This window comes from Paroedura picta, chromosome 8 (genome assembly GCF_049243985.1).
Source record: "Paroedura picta isolate Pp20150507F chromosome 8, Ppicta_v3.0, whole genome shotgun sequence".
NCBI lineage: Eukaryota > Metazoa > Chordata > Lepidosauria > Squamata > Gekkonidae > Paroedura > Paroedura picta.
In genome coordinates, this window is record NC_135376.1 from 53,216,153 (window position 1) to 53,233,651 (window position 17,499).

At 39.6% G+C, this 17,499-nt stretch overlaps 1 protein-coding gene across 28 annotated transcripts in view; it reads right to left on the minus strand.

The window, feature by feature from the left end:
* Window positions 1-17,499, minus strand: part of ABLIM1 (actin binding LIM protein 1) — a 233,755-nt gene that overhangs the window by 42,993 nt on the left and 173,263 nt on the right. For 15 of the 28 annotated variants that reach the window (XM_077349856.1, XM_077349853.1, XM_077349848.1 and 12 more), the window contains 5 exons: window positions 14,472-14,549; window positions 8,444-8,599; window positions 3,470-3,514; window positions 2,076-2,111; window positions 689-818 (listed from right to left, as the gene is read on the minus strand). In XM_077349856.1, the coding sequence (XP_077205971.1) occupies window positions 689-818; window positions 2,076-2,111; window positions 3,470-3,514; window positions 8,444-8,599; window positions 14,472-14,549 (445 nt within the window). The remainder of the gene's footprint in view (window positions 1-688; window positions 819-2,075; window positions 2,112-3,469; window positions 3,515-8,443; window positions 8,600-14,471; window positions 14,550-17,499) is intronic. The other 13 variants (XM_077349858.1, XM_077349864.1, XM_077349861.1 and 10 more) reach the window with 1 other exon arrangement.

The following is a 17,499-nucleotide window of genomic DNA, read 5'->3' on the forward strand; positions in this document are numbered from 1 at the left end:
TAGTATTTGCCCCCCCCCCTTAAATACTTTTCCTTTAAAAAAGATTCTGTCACAATGAACTAGCGGATATATGCAAGAATGTTCAAACAGAGTTTTAAAAATAAAAAGGCCTGAAGGGGATGGGTAGCGTTAAGACTGATTCACTGATGTGCACATCTGGCACCAGCTGTGAGGCTTGGAAGGATGCTGAGAATCTGCAGCTGAGTAACATGTTGTAAAATCTCTTTTTTATATGACATTGGCCTTTATTCTGGAATTTCAAATCAGGAATTTTGCTTTAAGTTTGGGTTAAATTTTCAGTAATAAAGCAGGGACATTGTATGAGCTGCTTGGTTTGATTATCAGGAGTACGTCTTCAGCCCAGCATGATTTGCTTAAAAATTATCTTGATAGTTAAAATTACTTGCTGTTTATCAAAGGAAGTACAGGAAATAATTTTAATGTTTAAAATGTGCGATTTTAAATTCAGCCATTCCTTTACTATGTGGCCTCACTGTGAACAATTATGGGCAATTCTCTAATTAGCTTAGTCTTCTAAACTTCAAAAATTATAAACAGATATAATTAATCAAAAAGTGGAACAAAAGATTGTAGGAAATCCTTTAATCTCTAATAAACAAATTCCTTTGTATGATATTGAGAAACGCAGAACTTCTAGGTTGTGTTCACATGGTTGTAATGGTCTTACCAGGTCTGTGAAAATGCTGTGGTGAACGTGACATTGTAGGAGTGTAGCTATGGCGGCTGTACACAGGAGAACCAATGGAACCCTGGCTGGTAGACCGATGGATCATCCGATCCCGAAGATCTTGATAACCCTAAAGAACAGAATATATTTTATTTATCACTACAGTGAAAATTATCTTCAATTTTGAAGGAAGACTGAAAACATGAAGCACTTAAAGTTCAACATGCTGAATTCTCCTAGACTTTTGGTATAAAAATGTGAGCTGTACTTTTACAGGGAGAAACAAGTTCCTTCTTAACCCTTCCAGAATGCACTGATGGATATAAAAGACTGTCCATTTCCATGACCTTCTGTACACTTTCTTTTACACTATCAAACTCAGCTGCTGTTATATTTTATTATTTCTCAAACCCACTTCTTAATGTGGGGCTACCTTCACTTATCCCATATATTTTGAGGGGATTTCCACACAGTGGCCAAAATGACAGGACGCCTCCCACCGGCAATAGCAATTTCCCCCCCTCCACACATTACAATCTCCCTGCCACATCATCCCCTCCCCACATGCTCTGCAAGTGCCAAATGCGTGAAGGAAACCATGGGCAGCCAGCGAAAGGCATGGCAAAGGCGGCAGCAACCCCCCCCCCCCGGCATTGCAAACAGCATAATTCTTGTTAGGTGTTCCTATCTCTGTGCAGCCTTCCTGTTCTCTTCTGTCCGCAGACCCCCCCATCCCATCCCCTGCTCTTTCCCCCCCTCCTGCTGCTCAGCCAGTCCCTGCCAGTCCAGTCGCCCCAGACGCCTTCTCTCCCTCCCCAGCATGTTGTATGCTGGGTGCTGCTTCCACGGTGGGGGGGGGGAGGGAAGAGAGCAGCATATGGGATGGGGGGTCTGAGGACCAAAGAGAATGGGAAGGCTGCATGGAGTTAGGAATGCCTAACAAGAATTATGCTGTTAGCAATGCTGGAGGGGGGGGGCTGTCACCTTCGCTTGGCAGGGAATGGAGGGATGAGGATGGGAGCAGGGGTGGGATATAGGCTAAAGCAGGTTTCTCCCTCCAAACCTTCTTCCCGCTGTTTGTGGGTGGGTTGTTTGCTGGGGGATTGCTCTTTTCCGGGTGGTGAATCCACTTTTGAGGATTCCTCCTGTAGCTTAAAATGGCGAATATAGTGAGCCAGCCGCTGGTGGTAGGTGACAACACAGTGGGCACATGAGCTCTATCAGCCAGTCCTATTAATTCCTGCAGTTGACATCTTCATAGAATACTGGCTTTTTGAAATGGCAAAATAAATGAACAGAGTAGCAGTACAGGCCAAATGGTAATTCCCTTTCAATAATGGTTACTTTGCAGGACTTTAAAGGAAAGCAGAATTTCCATCAAATTTACCTCTGCAGATGGGGTTGGAGACAATGTCCTTGGAGACTGCAAGACATGAATGAAAGACAGTTAGACAAAACACGGGTGTTCCTGCCTTGTCAGATGACTTAGCAATAAAGAGATTCTATTATAATTATGAAAACATGAAAAAGTGATTGTGGCCACTTAAATCCAGGAAGTTCTATCACATCACTAGTGGTATAGCCTCCAAGCTGAGATAACCGCTTCAGTTTACAGGAACTCGGCATCTACCTAATTTGCTCAAATGTTTTGCCAGACCAACCTTAAAACTGATATTGAGGTTATCAATTATAATGCTTAGAAAACCCCAGCACTCACAAGCATATTAAGGTATTTAAGGTGGGGAGTTACTGGTTTTAAGTGTTTCACTTTTATTAACGGGTTTACTATTAAACCACCTGAAGCCCACTTGCAGTTAGGGATGGTATAGAAATGGAATGAATGAAAGAATAAATATGACAACTACACTAGTCCTACAGAAATATTTCAAAGCCAAAGATCAAAGTGGAAATATCTCTTTGGCTCAAGATTTGAGTGATATCAGAAAAAAATCTAATATTTAGTCAATTTAGTATATGTAATGGCACATAGGGGACTGCTAGAATTTTAATGAATCCGAGAAGAAAAAAGGTTTCATGGTTACGTCTAAAGAACCTTAGTCAATTTAAGGCGTTCAGCAGGAAAGATTACAATTTTACACAAAGAAAACAAGCAGAAAAATTCATCTTCTCTTTTGATACTTGATTTCAGTTGTATATCACAGTTTCACATTTGGACTAAATATATTTATGATATCTGTATCTCATCCTTTCAGGAGTCTATTTTATCCCCATTACTTCCTGTGAGAAAGAATGACTTGCCCAAGGTTACTCTTCTGAGCAGAACTCTATATTGAGTCGCAGCCTCGACACCAACCTGTTCCCAAGTGCCAGGGATGGTCTGTTTTGTGACAAAGAATTGATAATACTTGCTACCCCACATATCCGCCTTGCAACTCAGTTTATATTTATTGAATCATCCATCACACAACCACTGAGGTTTCATAAGGGAATAGGTAGAACGGGTTATCAGAACAAAAGTATGCTGGATCAGCTCTCATCATGTGAATTTGCCCCAAAATTAAAGTCCTGGATTCCCACATTCTTAATCTGTCTGAATAATGTGCAACAGCTACACAACTATACTAATAATGTGCCATGTCACAGAAGTCAAACATATTTATGATTTGCCAAACAATCTCTTATTTGCATTTACAGGTAGAGACAAAGTAATCAATGCCTGCAAGACTGACGACTTCTTTTTACACCAAGTTTAGTTTTCCGTTATCATTATACCAACATGGGTCACATCTACGGGTTTTGTGCTGTCTTTTTTCAACTTACACTTTCATCGTGCACAGGAGAACTGCCATATCTGGAACTCTGAGTCTGTCAAGGAAAGTTTGGGTTCATCATTCTTTATGTAAATTCTACAAAAAGGTTCAACAGAAAATAATGCAAAAAGAAAAGCAAAACCAAGCCTCACGATTACTAATCTCAGATGTACTTGAGAATTAAAGTGTGCAGTCCCAGCAGAAAGAGAAAGTGACATCTTTATGAATACTTGAGGGCTAATCCATGTCTGGCTCATTTTTCTGGTGGCAGAAGTGCTCCGACAAAAGTTTCAGGTCTAACGCTGGAGATATGTGGTTTGGTTTCATTATTTAATCTTAGTTCTCCTAGCACTGACAGAGATTTAAAAAAAAACTCATAATGAGCAGAGAGCACATTTTTGTCCTGAGGGATAGCTAGCTGCCACAGAGATTTCCGGAGAAGAACCCAGAAATACTTTGGTATTAGAATGAGCAGAGGACAGTGGAAAGAAAGGACATAAGATCTATTATAAAGATGAAAGCATGAGAACACTGGATCAGATCAGTGGTCCATCTAGGTTGGCATACTGGCTCATATCTGGACAACCAGATGCTCTGGTTGGCCAAACAACAGAGCCTTCCCTAATATTGCCTCCTATTCAGAGGTTTGCTGCCTCTGTATATGGAAGCTCCCTTCATTCATCATGGCTGGTAGCCATGGATGAACTTCTCCATAGGGGTACAAGAGAGGAAACAGAGCATAGACATGTATGCATTGCTTTATACAGTGGCATGTCTGATGAGTCTCCTCTAAACCATGGCAATGGCCTACATCCAATTCCACTGCTAACTTAATTATATAATGTAGACTAGAAGTGAACAGGACAGAAATCCAGCCAGTTTCAGTGAGACTTTATCTTACAGAGACTACAAAAAGTTATGTTGTGCAGCCTCTGAAGGAATGGAAATCCAGCAATATTCCAGTGAATGTTGGACTTAGTGGTGGCCAATAATAACCCGCAGGCTGGGCCATGATTAAGAGTACCAGTCCCATGACTCTGCTCATTCACCTGAATAAGCCAGAGAATGTTAACCTGGAGAAGAAGCTGCCCATCCCTGAATTGTCTTTAGTGGGGAAATGTTAAATTAGGCACCCATTTAAACATGTTCCCCAGACCAGAACCTGATCTGTTTTACCTGGTATCATATTAATAGTAGGGAAAAATTACTATTTCAAATGAGAAGCATAATATCACTTAACATCAGAGAGTAGTTTTTGCATTTGTGGTCTGAAATCTTCTGTCAGGACATATGTGAAACTCCCATCAGTTCCCATAAACATATTTGTTGTATTTCATTGCTGGCTGGGGAGCTCCATGAATTACACAGCAGAGTACACCTTAGATTTTTTTTAAGGCATTGCCTGTGCAGAAGCAGAAGTAAAGAAAGGCAGCAATAGATGACTCAAAACCCGTGAAGGGAAATGCAGCAAAAGAGCAATCTAAGTAATGATGGAAGGCAACACATTCATACATCAAAAGCCGTCAAGAGCTCTGTCCTCCCTCACTCTTTGGGATACCATGGCAAAAGAAAAGCAGTCAAGAGTTTGCAAACAGGAACACCCCAGTGAAACATAAGGCTCACATGCTTTTCCCAAACATAATTGTTTATTCCTACATGACCTCAAAAGCCACTGGCAAATAAGATCCTCTGAGTTCATCCTGCAGCCGAATGTATTAAAAGATTAGCTGGTTGGCTTCCACCAGGTGGCAGTGGGAGAAAACATTCTGGATCATAAATTCAGAAGATAATAGTTTAGTGACTTACCTAAGGAAAAACACTTTATAATGGGACATGCCATAAAGATTAATGCTGATTGTCTTTCCCTTCCCAATACTGCAAAATCAAACTGTGTAGCTTTTGAGCACAAAACTGAGGAATTCCAATCCTTCCTTGCTGTTATATTGCAAATTGGCAAGATCTTGGGAGCAATTTATACATGAACAGAGGTGCATTTATCTAACATCTTTTAATCTTACAGGTGTGTAGAGAAAGAATCTACAGAAACTCTTTATCTCAGGTGTGAGCTGGATCACCATACATGAATGCTGAATTGCCTGCCATTATCCAAGCTAAAAAATACTACTGCTGATCAGTAGCCTGGAGGCACAAGGAAAAAACCCATGATGTACAGTTGGATAGGAGAAATGCCTGATAATTCCTATCCCATCTGGGTTTCCTCAGGTGTTAGAAAGATAACCAACCACTCTATCTTGTTCAAGATAGGGAGGTCAAATCTACACTTTGAGAGCAGTCCTAAATACATCTACTTGGAAATAAATCCCATTTTATTCAACCAGCAATATGAATCCCTGATAAAAATATATCATACAGACAGCATTAAACATATATCAAGTGAAGATACAATCTTGACAATTTAGAGAAATTGCCAAAGGCTAGGAATATAATCTGCCAAGAAATGTCTACTGTCAATATGTCAAAAACAATGTTTGGGCAAAATTTTTTTCTATTTCTAATGTCCTAATACAAGAAATGGTGATAAAGGTACTTCTTCAAATGATTAGAGAAACCATGCCTGCCAGTTTGGGTGCATATCCAGGAAGAAGATCTGGGGCTTTTGTACCCCACTTTTTATGACCCAAAGGAGTCTCAACAAAGCTTACAATGACCTTCCCTTTCTCTTTCCACAACAGACTCCGTGTGAGGTAGGTGAGGCTGAAAGAACTCTGAGAGAGACTGTGACTGGCCCAGGGTCATCCAGCTGGCTGTGTGTGGAGGAATGGAGAATTATCAGACCCAGTTCTCCAGATTAGGCTACTTTTAAGCACTACACCAAGTTGCCTCTCATTTAACTAGAAGTAGATGGAATAGATATCTGAAGACCCAGCAATAGCACAGGCCATTATATAGGACACATAATTCACCAAATTCTGATGTATTTAGATATCTCCACTGCTAATCACCCATTCTTTCTATTTAGTCAATGCTTAAAATATAATGAAATTCAGTTGAAGCCTCCTAAAGCAGTTTAATATTTTGGTGAAAGTGTTTTAAAATAACACAGTTTTAAAATAACACAGTAGGAATAACACAGGAGGAAACAAAGCTCCTTGAGCTGCCCTAATGGACTATTTTTGTCCATCAAAAGAATACCAGAAGGATAGTCAGTTGTGATTTTGTCCTTCTGTTCATGTGTTGATTTGTGGCAGGTACAAACCAAGCTTTTGTGTCTGTACTCCCTGTTATTAATGGGAATTCCAATTAATGGGAAACAAACAAATTTGTCCAGGCACTCACATAAACATCATAACAAACTCAAGTTTGAGGGAAGACCTCTGAAACAAGGAAGTCTTCCATCTCCTTCCATGCTAGTGAGGAGGAAGGGAGCCTACAAACACGCAACAATCCAGATCTGAGTCCATGGGCAAAGTAATATTTGTGATGTCTGAATGCAGCTTATCTACACAGGCAAGTGTTGGTTGTCAACATTTCCTCTTTTTAAAAATATCCATTAACAGATTTCCCTGGCTACTTTTTTATTGTTTTGCTGATTAGAAAAATAAAAGGATGTAGACTACAGAATAACATAGGGACCAGAATAAACAAGAAGCAAAGTGTTTTCCGAGCTTTTGCAAATAAACTATGTCAGCTATGCAGAGATATTCTGTATAAATATTTGTATTCACACTCAAAACCTAAAGTCAGTTTGGCATTATGCTAAATTATTGACTTTGCTTTGCAAATATTTACCAAGGTACTTCTTCGTGCAATTTAGAAAGACAGTTACTATCTTAAACACCGTGTACACTAGCAATTTCCCCCTCACCTGTTATGCAGGATTTTTTTTTATTTTAGCAGTTACTAAAGCCAAACCACATACATTATTACTTCCTTTGAAAGACATGAGAAATAGGTCTCTGTATGGCTAGGCCTGTCTCAGTTGCACCACCAAGGAACTATGTTTAATTTCCCTGCCACCATCTTGGGATAATGTATCTCATTCCAAACTGGTCCAGGACACAGCTAATAGGTGATAGACTGTTATGTCACTGTTTGGGCATGACAGTAATTTCTCCCTTAAAAAGTATATACAGTATGATTTAAAATACTTCTTCACATGTATGATTTCAGTCATCTTCAGCACTACTTTAATTATGATTTCCTCTCAGTAAATTTGAACAAAGGATGTTCGGTTTCTAGATTTCCCTTCCTTATCTTACACCTGATTTCTGGGTGACATGACACACTTCAAGCTATGTTCCTTATCATACTCTCACCCTGCTTGTCTATTGGCTTGGCTTCATACTGATCCTACATTTTCACCTTAGCTATCTTATTCCAGACCCTAAAATTCAACACAGTTTCTGTGGCTATTTGTGACTTTCCCATTTATACCAATCTCTTATTCCATCCAATACATCAAATAATATTAAGACATATCTACTGTTTCAATAATCCCAGTAAAAATGTGAAATTGTGAAGCTGGGAAGGAAAAAATTACTTGCGGATCCCTGAATAGCCAGCCAGCCAGCACTGTGATGCTGGCAGTAGACAGCCATTTCCCTTCAAGGCTATGCCATTCTGACTGAACTATGATCCCTTGTCATAAAAAGCTCAGGAACTCTCATGTCCCACTGGTGCTTCAAAGCATTATACTGCTATCATCACTCTAGTAGTTCAAAACATGCTCTTGGCTACTGCCATGAAGCTATGTGAAAAATGGAGCCATAAACTTCTCATTCATTGTAGCGGTGAATATGAATAGCTATTGGTGAAGCTAAACAACACATGCATGTCTTTGCATCAGGCCTCATGCTGCAACACAAAGAGCATCATACTTCTTTCCAGGCCAAAGAGATGCGTAACATTTGATCAGAACGCCAACAATATCATCAAAAAGAGGTGCAGTTTCTCAAAAGGTTAGAAAAGAGGGCTTTTAATATTAGTGCATAGAAGAAGAATGGGAAACAGCCCAGTCCATTACCTCTCCAAGACTCTGCCTCTCCTGTCTTTCCTCGTAGGCGGAAGTGTAGAAGGGCTCATAAGTAATTAGGTCTGGACGCTCAATGTCATAAATGGCCTTGACTTTGGGAATGGCTGCTAGATCCTTATAATCAAGGATTTCATTGTCTACTTTTGCCTGAAGGTGAAAGACAAAAGATAAATTAAAATACACAAACAAAATTGGTAGAATTAATTGCAAGCAATTCAGTTTTTCAGGGACTTTTCTCACATAGTAGAAAAAATGTAAACCTTGGCTTTAAACAAAGCAACCAATTCTACTTTGATCCCTTCTTCAATAATAGGACATTTTTGTTGTACTAGGCCTTGATCTTGATACTAAGCCAGTTCTAGTTAGCTATGAATTCTAATTCCAGCTCAGCTGATTACTAAGCAGACAGTCTGTAGAAAGAAATTTCCTTATTTTGACTTCAGTTTTCCCATCAGCAAAAATATGTCATATATATACTCATCCTCGGCAACAGCGAGAGATATTGAGAAAAATACAGGAAATGTTCTGATCATACAAGCATTATAATTTAGTGCTATATTTGGTATAATTTGTATCTCCCGCCCCTAAGAATTGAAGGCAGCTTACAAGTGACTAGCACTACTGAGCAAGTGAAAAAACTAAATGCACAGGCTTATGGGGGTTGGGTTGAACCCAAACACTAAAATTTTCTTTTACGGCATATTCTCTAGGTTCAGAATTTTTCTCCATATTAGAAGTACAGTGAGGATCAATTCCATCCCAAGGGGAAAACTTGGTTTTCCAACTTACTGATTTGATTTGAATTTGTATTTTTTACCAGTAACCCTTTCTTAAGTGTTCCACGTGATGCTTTTTTATTCAAACAGTTGTAAATAAATCCTATTTGTAAATAAAAGTGGAAAAAAAAATCCTATTTGGTTCAAGAGATGATTTCAACCCCTTTCCCAGAAACTATGGAACTGCTAGTGTAGCCCCTAGCTAGGAAAAGAATGGGCCAGGAAGGGCTGGAGACTCTACTAAATGTAGAAGCAGAATATAAGTAGCTCCCTGACCTGTGTTGGAAGTAAGGCCAAAGAAGCGGGGGGAACAAGTCCGATTGATTCCCGCTTCAATGGTCTGTCTCTCAATATCACGGATTCTCTGTCTAATAATATTGTATATTTCAAACTCCTCACAATTAGCCAGAGGCTCCAAGCTGATACCCAGAGTGTGAATTTTATGTTGGATCTGCCAGTACCATTTAGAAACAAAAGGATCACTTAGCAGATTATACAAGAGACTATTAGAAGTGGAGCGATAATGTAATTTTATCCAGAATTTGATAGTGGATAACCATGCTCTAGATGACAACAGACCAAGACCCAGCTCATTACAAAGGGTGGCAAGACTAATCATATTTGGAAGACCCAAAATACGACGAAAGAAAATTACGGCTATGCGATCCACATCATCATTCAAAGACTCAATCCAGATTGGTATCCCATATAAGAGTTGATTAACAACCTTCGCCTGAAAAATCTGGATCGCTGCTGGCACAAACTGGTTCCCACTACGAAGTGAAAACGTGAGACTGCACTTAACTGGTTCTTTGCCACGGTAAGTGCCGCTTTCCGATGCAAGGACCAATTCATTTGGTGGTGAAAACTAACGCCCAAGTATCTGAAACATTTTTATCAGTTAATTGTACAAATCCTCTTGTTACCTGCCCTGAGCCAAGTGGGAAGGGCAGCCTACAAAAATAAAGTTATTATTATTGTTTCAGAGCTGTATTATCTAGTGGTGAGTTCATTTGGGATCCTCATTTTGGAAGCCAGTGCTCACAGTGTTCAGGTGGAGACTTCTTGGCCCACCAACAAGAGGGAAAAGGTGGACTTTGTGAGTGGCATGATGTAAAGGAGGGGAAAGTTAATTGTTTGGACTTTAAGAAATCATTGTTCTGTTGTGTTACTAAGTTCTATGATTTTGTTACATGGTAGGATATTGAGAAGTAAAAATGTTCTATTATCTTTGAATCATTGCAAGGTTCATTCCAAGTTCTCCCCCACAGAACCCAAAAAATGAGGCTACACTAGTGCATGGAATTACATTTTCAGCTTGGCAACTGAACCGGCCTTGCACAGTATTAACTGGTATACATGGTCTTAAATATCCTTAAGTAGACCTTACCCGGATAGTCTTCATTCCCCCCATACATGCACACATAATGATATGAATAGCGTGCACCAAGGCACACTGAATGGTAGCCTCTAAGTTTTAAGATGCATGAAATCTCTTTTACAAACTGGGTTGGGACCAACTTGAAAATGAGATTTGTATTTACTTACTTCATTAATATTTAATTATATTTACTTATGTTTATTTACTTCATTTATATTTCTGCACAAGAACCAATTCTATTTGTCATATTAATCTAGAGTAATTTTAAATCAAATTCCTTTTCCAGCATAATTTGGATTTTTGAGTACAACAATTCTTTAACATTTAAGTAGATTTATACAGCGGAAGAGGATTAAGGATGTTATCATTAAAAAAAATTTTTTTTGCATCCATTGAAGCCTTTTGAACAGCAGAGTTTACTTTGAGATTCATTAGCTACTTGTTCATCTATATGAAAGTTGTGCTGCATTTGCCCTGACATTTGATGGTTCCATTCTAGTAAACTACTGCTATATGAAAAGAAGGAAGGAAGGGGGAATAAGCAGCTCATGACATCAATAGCTGGGCCACACAAGTCAAGTCACTCTCTCTTCTGTCCATCCCCCCTCCATGCTGACTCTCTCCATCATTTTCATAAGATGCACAGAAATGCAGTTGCAATTTCAGCCACTTTAAGGAAATCTACTTCTCTTAGGCAAAAGAGGAAGGAAAAAGGAAAGAAAAGGGGCAGTGTAAGCTAGAATATCCCTGTTCTTGCACTGTTGGGGACCAAAACACACTGGACAAGATCAGTTAAATCCTTCCAACGTTAGTTGTCAAAAATTTGGCTTGCTAATAATGATTCTAAAACCATGTTAAAAACAGAACAAATTAAAAGTTACATTTCATCTCAGCCCGATCCAACTTGACCTTGGCCAACTGTAATTTTAAAATGTTTTGCATGCATGCCTGGACATTTCAAACCTAGTGTTGTTAAAATAAGACATTATAATTATAGCCTTGTATATAGCAATAATACATAAAAATTGCCTGGTGTTGCAGATTAGAGGCTGTACCATGCAATAAGGAGCTGACTTTCCCAAACTTTCCAAAGGGAATGAATCCACCCATGACAAAATCCTGGCTGCCCTCCAGGACAAGCTCTAAACCATGAAAGAAGAGGCCCATTTTAAATACCTTCTCCAGCTGATATGAACAGAAAAAAAAACCCTCCTCCAAGTAAACTCTCTATAGTAAGGTGACCAGATTTTAACATTGGTAAAGCAGGACTCCATTGACCGGTGGTGGTGGGGGGGGTGTCTTGATTTAAAATTTGGTCTATATGGAGCAACAAAAACTTGCATAGAACGCATAGAATGCAAAAATAGTATTGTAATATATATATATATATATATAATTTCAACATAAGTACAATTTGCCAGGTACCCCCAGATGTCCCTCCAAAAGTGGGACAATCTGGTCACCTTACCCTACAGTTTCACTACACAACATAAATCAAATTGTTTCTGAAACTGCAGAAATCCATGAGTCAGTTATAATGTGGCAGTGCAGCCACCATTCATAAACAGTATGTGACTCAGGACACCATTAAGTATTTGACATTCCATATTATCCCTTACTATTGCCCATTAAGTTAGTCAGGAAATCTCAGTCTAAGAGGTTTGTGGCTCCTTCCATTGATTTTCTGTATAAACATTCCTGAATAATGTTAGAAGCTCTTTACCTTGCTTCTCACAGCAACTGCTTATCATTCCTCAGAGCCTACATAAATGGTTCCTTCCTTTTAGTAGATTTTTGTCTGTACAGCAAAGCATACATTATGTGCTGTGCATAGACATTGTTCCTTACCTTACAGCTTGGCGTTTGCTTTCTCAGACATGCAATCTGTTTTTTTCTCCCTGCACTTGCCTCATCTGCCTCAACGGCCTTCTGGAATTAACACTAGCCAGACTCTTTCATCTTATTCCTTGCATAAGCCTTCTGGCTAGACTACAAGTAAATGATGCCAACACTACCTCCCTTCCTTTGACAGTTTCTGATTCTTACAGGAGGCCCACAGCTAAATTAAAACCTATTCAGATTAGCAATATAATTATAATTTCTGGCAGATTTTGAACTTGGCTGATTTTTTAACATCAGGCTGAATATTTAATGGTCTGTTCATTAAGGCCAAAAACCAAGAATGTGGTAACAGAAAGTATTTAGGCTGATTAATGTAGTTTTCAGGCAGATTTGTCTCATTTGAGCTCTGTAAATGCATTAAGAGTAGGCGTGGAAAAGGTCCCTTTAAGGAGAAGCAATTTTTTTCTCCTCAGTGTCCTCTTGCTGACAGGCAAGAAGCCAAAATGATCACTGCATAACCTGTTTGTCCACCAATCATCTTTGTCAATACCGAGGAGAGACAGGTGACCAGGATGAGATAAAGTTCCTGATGTGGGTACCTTGTGAAGACCATACAGACCATATTATTGGAACACCTAAATAAGCACCACATGCCCAATCCTATTCCCACAACTGCTGTTCAAATCAAGATTTCTTATTGCATTTTAAGGGGTTTGTCAAGGTGGAGGGATTAACTCTGGACAGTTTTTATCTTTCCCCATACACACAAAACCTGAAGTATATTATAAAGAAAGATTTCTGTAGTCTTTTGTAAGCATCCCTTTCACATAGCATCTGTCACATTTTTAACTGGCCAACACAAAGTGTTCCCCAAATCCTTTCTATGTATGATTTACAAGCCTCCACTATCGGCAGCCTCAAAGTTATGAAAATACCAGGCACTCTCAAAAAGCAAAGACTCAGCATTCTACCTACAAGCATTATAATAACCAGCCCATTCTTCAAATGCCCTTTTAATTATCCCAGTTGTATATGCAGAAAAAACAATCAGAAGATGTTGTACATACCCTCAATTAAGGAGGCTGCTCAATTCCAGCTACGGGCCAGGCTACAGCTAGACATTTCCTGATTGCACTGGACACCTGCCTTTCATGGCATTTGGTGCTTGCCATGCTAGGAATTTGGTGCATGCTAGGCAGGGGACAGTGCAGTGATTTCCCCGCTCTGCACTAGGTTCCAGTTTCCTATGGTATGAGGCTGGTCATAAATAATGTCTGCAATGGTTTGTGGAATTCACCCTAGCTTCTCCATTCTACAATTTTTTCAGACTAGAAATAGCTCTCTAACACTTTGTTGAATGCATACAAGTGGTTCTGTCTCACTTCAAGTGCAGGAAAGACTAGGAACTAGTACACACCTAAAGGGTGTTCCTAAATAAACAGTGAACCCATGATGAGAAGCCACAGTCATTTGATGCTTCTTGGATCGTGTTCCCAAAACTTTAACGAATAATCTGCCAGGCATGCTTTGTTCATTTGTTTCTGGCCATAACAGATATTGGTGCACCAGAGAAAACATGCAGTACATGAAACAAACCAAGTTCAAACAGGAAAGATCTAGTTCACTTCTAACAGTTCCTAGTAAATTTTGATTACATGTACCATATCATATACACATAGTAAGGTATATTCAGAGTTCCCGAGTCTTCTTTCTTCCATGGTATTAATTACAAGATAGAACTTAAAGCTTTAGCTTCGAGTTTTCCCTTTCTTAGTTTGGATTATGATGACTAATACCTTTGTTTCGAGCCATAAACTGCCTCTAATAATAAAACCTCTGATTAGTCTCTAAAACTGACGCTAAAATTCTTGCCTGTGATTTTTTAATATGGCTACTGGAGTAGTGAGTAAATGGGCATTGAGTTATCTTGTTCTTGCTGATGATTCTGAAAATCCCAGGAGCAAATTCTTTAGGTAGCTTTATGAATAATAAATACAGGTAATATGAAAATGGTACTTACATAGATTGAGTGCCCTGGTGAGCCAGGTATACTGGAGCCAGTTTTGGAATAAATACTTTCTGAGGATGTTCTTGTCGGCTGTATTAAAAAAAGAGAGGAAAGAATAAGGCTGTAAGGAAACCAGACTCTCTAAACTGCTTGAAACACAAAGTTGCATTAATTCTCAGATGACAAACTCATCATGTTAATGAAAACAGTTAATGTTTTCATCATGAATTTGTGATGAAGGCTGGGTTTCTCTTGGTGCATGAAGGCATTGCATTCTATGCTGCTTAGGAGGTTTCTTATACACTGCCAGCAAGGATAAATGCAAAACACCAAGGCATCAGAACAACATTCTTGCATATTTGGGGGAATGTTGTTGCTGAACCCAGTTACAAAGGTCATGGTAAGGATCAAACTTGCTTGTGAAAGTACATGCGTGGTCTTTCTTCTCCTTCTTAAACAGGCACAGACCATAATGTGCATGGTTATAACAATGCTTCCTGACCTGGATAGACCAGGCTAGCCTGATCTTATCAGATCTCAGAAGCTAAGCAGGCTCATCCCTGGCTAGTCTTTGGCTGGAGACCTTCAAGGAATACCAGGGTCGTGCCATGGAGGCAGGCAACGGCAAACCACCTCCGAACATCTTTTGTCTTGAAAACCCTATGAGGTCACCATAATTCAGCTGTAACTTGATGGTAACAACAACAGATTATAATGTTAAAGGGGGGTTAAACTCAACCATGTTTCACCTAATCAAAGGAAAACAAAACTTTCTTTTCTGAGAATATTACACAGACATGATAAAATGCAGAAAACTTTGCACTGTAATCTTTATTCTCTGAGAGGAAAACATCTGTTTTGTAGGTCACTTAGTTTTTATACTGTCCCCACAGACTAAGCAGCGATGGTAGAATTTCAGCACTCATTAAAGATAGTTTACAAAGGTAAATTGAAATTGAAATTGAAACTGGGCATTCTTCATATTTACTTACTTCATTTATTATTGTTGGTGCTGTTAAGGCCTTCAAATTTTCATAGTTCCAAAAATAAAATATATTCCACAAATTCCTATTAAGACTCAGCTTCAAAACGTACTACTAAATATTTTAGATGTTTAATAGCTGACTAGTATTGCCTCTGCATTTTTTGTTGTACACAAATGGACCATTTCTGCACTGGAGGCCTCGCATCAGGCTGCAGGCTGGAGTTTGAGATAGGGAAGGTGTCCCGCCTCTTCCTGTTCCTGCACAGGAGAGCATTTGGCCTGGTGCACCTTGTCCACCCCAGATTTGTTCTACCACATGGGAGCCAGAGCAGTGAAGTTCCCAGTTCAGAAACGGTCACAACAAAACAGTGAACAAAAACTGATATGGCAATTATCTGTTCTGTGGGGGTTCATCTGCAATTACCAAAAAAGCCAGCTGTGCATGATGGGGATCACGAAGAACTCCATAACTCCAACTGTTTAGGCTGTGTAGACCAGAAGCACATCTAGTGACTGCCTGACTGCATACATACACAGCTGTACTACATTCCCCATCAGGCTCTCTCCCCCCATTTTGCTACTCTCTCTTCCTCTTGCATACAATAACCAGGCAAGTTTCCACCATCCTGTGATATAGCATGTTAAGAGCCTATACTATGAGTTAAAAGTTCAAGCCTCAGCACACCCATGAGCATCTCACTTCTACACAAATTTACTTGGAAACAAATTCCTTTGTTCTCAGTGCAGTTTGCTCCCAAGTAAAAATGCTCACAGGATGACAGGCTCAGTTGATCCCATGCCAAAACAAATTTCAAGCAAGACAAATCCAGGACACTAATTTTGACTTAACTGTTACTCCAACAGTTTTCTTTGTAGAACCAACACAGTCTTGATTCCTATTACTCTAGCTAAATTATAAGCATGCAAAAATACTGTTCAATGCCTCTATTTCAACACATGAAAAAAATCATGACAATACAATGAGATTTATAAAAAGTTAAATGAAACCTTTAAAAGAATCAGATTTCTCCTGCTCCCCCCCATACCCCACCCCACATATCCACACACAAAATCAGCTTGCATGCCCATGACTAAAAAGAATCATGGCCAGGCCCTTACTGCTTGGCTACAGGCTGCCAAAGCAGAGGGTGAGGCCAGCAGGGAGGGAGCACAGGGAGCCAGATGGCCTGCATGTGGGTCACGCAGGGAGATCCTGTAGGTTAAACATCATGATGTTAAACATCATGACTCCTGGCTAGTTGAGGTGGGTCCAAGCATAAGGCAGTAGAGGGAAGCAGAAAAGAAGGACTCATTACTTAGATGGTTTTTTTTATTTGAAGGACCACAGAACTCTGATGTGTGCGGATTGGCTACAAGCTTTTCAAGATTTAGCAGAGGAGCTGGGTGTCCCACTGGTGCCACAACCAGCAAGTAATGAAGCTTGTCCACAAATTCATTTTGATTTGCTTGGAAAACAACATCCTATTTTCTACAAAGCACATTGCAAGAATCGGAAATCAGGTAAAAGATGCATTATTTCGCTTCCAGGGGCTGAGGTTTCAAATCCGCATGCCAGGGACGAGCCAGGATCCAGAAACCTTCCCAAAGGAGTTATGGAGTCTTGGCAACAGCTAATTCTCAGCGCAGTGCTGGGATTGCTGGCTCTTTCAACATGGAGGGACTATTAGAGGGCTGTTGTCCATCTTGCATCATTTGTTCAAGCATTAGGGTGGTGATCCCCATTGCTGTCCTCAGAACCCCTAATCCTGCGGTACTTGGTACATCTACCTAATAATGGCTTGTTCACCAGGACTATGAATGTACATCTGGCAGGTTTATCCTTCTATAACACGGCATTGGAGATCTGGGTCTAAAACCAGTATTTTTTCTGTCAGTTTGAGTTTTTATTTATTTCTACTCTAGTAAAAAACAAAAAATCTTGTTTTTATCTTTTTTTGTAGCTATGTTCTGTTATGGGATGGGGTTTTTATGAAGTCTTTCGAGGGGGGGGGTCTCACTAGTTTTCAGAAAGTGATGGGCTAAAATTGATAATAG